Here is a 5,458-nt window from a genome sequence, read left to right on the forward strand (position 1 = left end):
CACACACACACACACACACACACACACACACGACACTGGCTTTCTGGTTAGCGCAGACTGGCCCTGCCCCCTAGTGGCCACCTCTATAATTGTCCGATGGAGGGAGAAGGGACTTTTTGGGGGGGGGGCGGGGGGGGACCGATAATCCTCACTTCTGTTTCAGCCCGGACTTGAGAGGCACAGCAGAAGCTAGAATACTAAGCATCCAAGATTAACTGTTGCCCTGTATAGAGTCTTGGCTTTCCCCTACGTTTTGGGGGGAAAAATTACAGCCCTTTTGTTTTTGGCTAGCTCTCTCTAGGATAGAGTCAAGCGGCTAAAAGCTAATTCTGCCTCCTCCCTTAATCAAACCTTCTCAGGTTTGTCCCATTTTTCCACCCTTGTGCCCCCAGCTTGGGTTATAGACTCTAGTCAAGTTTGTAGATGTGAATCCCAACAGCCATGTCTCACGGGTAAAGGGCGAGGCCTGAGGGAGGAACTCACACTGCCTCCCAAATCCCAGCCCCAACCCTGGCCCAGAAGCCGCAAACATCAGAAAAGGAATTAGTGGGTGGGTAAACCGTCATCCCCACCCCACTATGTGGGGCTCACAGTCTAGTAAAGAAGGCACGGTGAAGTCACAAACTAGGAGATCTTGAGAGTAACAGATGCTAAATGGGTGGTCGTTTGTGACTGATATCATCCACAGAGTGGCAGAGGAACTAGTCACACCGAGTCTGTGCTTAAAACACCCCAGGGATTTCGAAGGGCAAATGTAAAGGCTCTCGGCTGCCAGCGGGCTTAGCGGATTGGGAGAAAGAATGTGCCAGGGTTAGCTTCCAGGAGTCGGGGTGGGGGTCGGGCAACAGAACAAGCCTCCTGGATGTTCTTAACTCTGAAACGGGCTAGCTATGAGTTGGAAGACGGCCCCACACCCGGCTGAGTTTCCATTTTTATGTTTGTGTGTGTGCAAACTGAACCCACCAGGCCGTTGAGCCTATAGAGGAGGCACTTGGCAAACAGGAGTAACAAAATAGTTCCCACCCACCTCCCTCCCTCTCCTCCTGGGTTAGCCTCTCTCATCAGTGAGGATCTGCAATCAGCTTGCCTTCCAGATGACAGCTAAAAGGGCAAGGAGACCTCCTTTGAGGTTCAGAGCCTTTTCTGTCCCATCTCCATCTCCCCACGTGCCCACTGCTGCGGATTCTGGTGCTCAGAGAGCCTCGGTAGTCTCTCAGAGTGGTGGGGGAAGATTGAGAGGCCGCTTCTACCCAGGTCCTACTCCCCCACCCCCACCCCCACCCCTTGACACTTGTAGTCTTAAAACCCATGCAAACTCTGTGCTCCCGGGGGCTTTTCTGTGTCGAGTGCCACCTAGCGGCGAGGTCTGATCTCGACCTCAGAGCCTGAGAACTCTGGTTGGGAAGCCCCGCTCAGGAAGAGAAAAGGGTAGCAGCAGACAGATCAGAGGCCCTGAGGGGCTGGGTGCAGCGTCCTTAGAGAAGGATCTTCTCTTCCTCCTCCCTAGTGTCTCCCAAAAGAAAGATCTTCACCTACAGAGTTTTGACTTTGGGAAGAACTGTGCTGGGCCAAGCTTACGTGGTCTTAGAAAAGGCTAAACCTTAGGCTTAGGGTCACGCCTGAGGGTCTGTGCCAGGGAACGCTTGTCCTGCCCCTAGGCTAGGAGTCTCTACCAGGCTTAGGCCACATTGAAAGAAAGCGCAGAGTCAGACAGCGTGTCCGGCAGACACGCGATGTGCGCCTCAGCACTTTCCGTTGTCATCCATGCGGGCTGGGACCAGATCGGTGACTCCCCTGCCTATGCAGACCAGAGCTGACCAAAGCCTGCCAGCTGACTCAGCTCGCACACCCCGCCCGGATTCCACAGGGAGAGGCAGCCAGACATGGCTATAAAGCGGCTAGCACCAGGCTCGCGCGCAGCCTCTCCATTTTCCGTAGGTGCGGTGCTCACTCAATCGGTGAGTACTGGGGAGAGACCGAGGGAGTAACCAGGGAACCTCCCCTCACGCCCGCCCCGCACAGCAGGGAGCCTATGCCCAGAGTCAGGCCGGATCCAGCCCCTAGATTTCTCATACCCTACTGGGGATGGACAGGTTAGGCTAAAGTAGAGGGTTCCCGAGAATTTATCCGGTGATCCTGCCCTTCCTATCTGCAGCGACCATGAGTAGCGCCCCCGCGCCGGGCCCGGCGCCCGCTTGCCTTACGCTCTGGGACGAGGAGGACTTCCAGGGTCGCCGCTGCCGGCTACTGAGCGACTGTGCCAACGTCTGTGAGAGGGGAGCCCTGCGCAGGGTGCGCTCAGTCAAGGTGGAAAACGGCGCGTGAGTGATCCTCCTGTGGCTGATGGGCCAATTTAGGGGTTTTTTTCTTCTCTCCCTCCCACCCTAGCCATCCTAGCCCGGACTTCGACCTACACGCCATTGTGCCATAGACAGACTCATCAAGGAGAGAAATCCTTGTCCTCTCCAGTACTCCCAACCTTCCCCAAGACACAGACAAGAAGCAATCACGGGGCCCGCCCTGAAACCTCAACGTTTTCTTTGTGCAAAGTCAGGTGGCTTTGCGGAGACTGGATCCTTTGTGCTGTGCCCGTCTGGGTTTCCTAGAAGCCAGCTTGGGGTCCTGAAGATAGCGGAGGCTCCTTCACCGCTATAGCAGGACGGAGAACGGTTGGCTGCCTCCCGTGTGCAGTCACATAAAACCCAGAAGAAAGTCCTTGGTCCGGTGATTTTTGTAACATTCCTGAAACATTCCTTCTAACTGCTGGCCATAACTGGGAATCCTGGGCCTTTCTAATAATCTCAGAGACACCAGGGTTGGGGCTTTCAGTTTCCAGAGGAGCTGGTGTATCTAGGGAATGGTCTAGCGATGGAGAAATAGTTTGGGTCCCTGGGTCTTTCCAACCATAGCAAACAAGGTGATGATGGAGGAGAGGGAGAGTGAGCCTCTCAGTTCCTCTTCGCTTTTTTCAGATGGGTGGCCTTCGAGTACCCCGACTTCCAGGGACAGCAGTTCATTCTAGAGAAGGGAGACTATCCTTGCTGGAGTGCCTGGAGCGGAAGCAGCGGCCACCACAGCAACCAATTGCTGTCCTTCAGGCCAGTGCTCTGTGCGGTGAGCACAGCCCACTTCCCCACCCACCCCATCTCCTGCCGCCTAGCTCCAAGCCCCAACCAAAGTGTGGTTGCTTGAAACACCTACTGCCCCCGCCACAGGATGTATGAATAAACTCTTGGGTGGGTGGCAGTGGCATCACTTCTGAGCCAAAAAAAAAAAAAAAAAAAAAAAAAAAAAAAAAAAAAAAAAAGTCTAAAAATTGGGATTGTGGACCCAGCCCTGGATCAGCACCACGGACAGCACCAAGGACCAGTGGGGTCCTTCTCTTTCAATTCACCATATGTGTAAGGAGCCTAAACTGTAAGATGTCACACAGCTCTGGAAGGCTGACATGGCTACTGTTGGCCCCCTGCACAGTCTTAGAAAATGCAGTTTAGAGGCATAATGTAACTTAACAATGTGACTTAACACGGTCAAACAGGTTAACATGTAGATGACACTAGAATTCAGTCCAGGGATCAAGGCTGAGATCAAGGGTCAGTGTCACCATGTTTCTGTACATAGGATGTGTGTGTGTGTGTGTGTGTGGTGTATGTGTGGTGTGGTGTGTGTGTGTGTGTGTGTGTGTGTCCCAGAAAGGAGGTCCTCACTCTACATTGGTTCTCAGTTAGGTATTAGTCCTGAGGCTGGTGGTGGATATCAGAGGACCCAACCCTGTCCATTTTCTCTGTTCCAAGAGGCCGTGAGGGACCATAACCTCTCAGGAGGAAGACCCCTATGTTAGAGAGGCCAGATGCAACCAAACTGCCACGCCCACCTTTTCTGACTGTTCTATCCAGTACTCCTTAGCTAAGTCCTGATCTGTGGGGAGGCATTGATGGGGAGCTAGGCAAGGGGTTGAGTTGGGTGGTCAGTGAGATGCTTAGAAAAATGTCCTAGTTAATGGGCTAGACATTTTTTTTTCTCAGAACTCATGTTTCCTCCAAAAAAATAGGCTCAGGGGAAAATAGTGGTGCATTCCTATATTTCCATCTACTTCGGAGGCTGAGACAGAAATTGAAGGCCAGCCTAGCATACTCAAAGTCCTGGGTTTGATCCTCATTACCACAAAAAAACCAAACAAACCAACAAACCAACAAAACAAAACAAAACAAAACAAAAACAGAGACTACTACAACAAAAAAGGTTCCTGTCACAGGAGTCCCTTTAGCATTGACTTCAAAGAATCTCTGGGAAGTCTCTAGTCTTCACACCTAAATCTGTCTTGGTAGGACCCAGGTAGAATCTCTGAACGTTCCAGCTGGCCAGACTTACTAGGAGCTGATGGGGCAAACTCCGGAAACGCTTAAGAGGCAGCACGATGTGTGCTGAGCAGGAAGTGGGTGACTGGGGTTAAGACTCTCCAGGGACATCTATAAACTGCCCCCACCCATTTCTGTGCCTCAGAACCACAGTGACAGCCGTGTGACACTGTTTGAGGGGGAAAACTTCCAGGGCTGCAAGTTCGAACTCAATGATGACTACCCATCACTGCCTTCCATGGGCTGGACCAGCAAAGATGTGGGGTCCCTCAAAGTCAGCTCCGGAGCGTGAGTCCTGGGGCTGGAACAGAGGGGAAGGGAAGGGTGGGAAGTCCATGAGCACAAAAGAGAAGGTGGGGGAGGGGAGGGTGCCAGAGGCTAACAGAGAGACTGGGAGATGAGTGGGGAGGAAGTGAGAAGATAGAAAGAGGAGAGGCCATGTAGGCCAGGAGCCAGGGGAGCACAGGTGGGAGTCGGGGTTGAGTAAGGAGGAAACGAAGGGTGCATGTAGAAACCAGGTTAAGACAGATCTCAGGAAGACGCAGAGCAAAAGGCAGAGGAGCTGAAACGGTGTTTCTGGAGTCGGTAGCTGGAGAAGGAGGCACTGATGGGACCACAGGGTGGGGGAGAGGCAGAGCCTGCTCACTAACATTTTCCTTGCTGTCCTAGGTGGGTGGCCTACCAGTACCCTGGCTACCGAGGCTACCAGTATGTCTTAGAACGGGACCGGCACAGTGGGGAGTTTCGAACCTACAGTGACTTCGGCACACAGGCCCACACTGGGCAGCTGCAGTCCATCCGGAGAGTCCAGCATTAGGTTTCACCTTTCCAGGCCCCACCCTTAAGATTCTCAATAAAAGCTCTAGAATCTACTGTCCCTCTTGCCTCTTTCTTGGTGTCTTGCTGTATGTGCGTGTGTATGTGCATGTGTGTGTGCATGTGTGTGTGTTCATGTGTGTGATGGAATCTAGAACTTTGTGTTTTTGGACTAGTAACCTCTGATTCTTATACTTCTGAAAATTGTTCCCTCCAACCAAGGGCTCTCAGAAAGCCCCAGAACCTTTACCTAACTTAGATGATCATGGATATACTCTATAGGG

General features: G+C 52.5%; 1 protein-coding gene across 1 annotated transcript; it reads left to right on the forward strand.

The window, feature by feature from the left end:
• The first annotated feature begins 2,160 nt into the window (after window positions 1–2,160).
• On the forward strand, window positions 2,161–5,176 carry Cryba2 (crystallin beta A2). The gene is made up of 4 exons (XM_052193577.1): window positions 2,161–2,321; window positions 2,973–3,114; window positions 4,504–4,646; window positions 5,028–5,176. Exons 1-4 carry the CDS (start codon window positions 2,161–2,163, stop codon window positions 5,173–5,175), a joined length of 594 nt encoding a protein of 197 aa, XP_052049537.1. The 3' UTR covers window position 5,176.
• The last annotated feature ends 282 nt before the right edge of the window (window positions 5,177–5,458 follow it).

This window comes from Apodemus sylvaticus, chromosome 9, assembly GCF_947179515.1.
Source record: "Apodemus sylvaticus chromosome 9, mApoSyl1.1, whole genome shotgun sequence".
NCBI lineage: Eukaryota > Metazoa > Chordata > Mammalia > Rodentia > Muridae > Apodemus > Apodemus sylvaticus.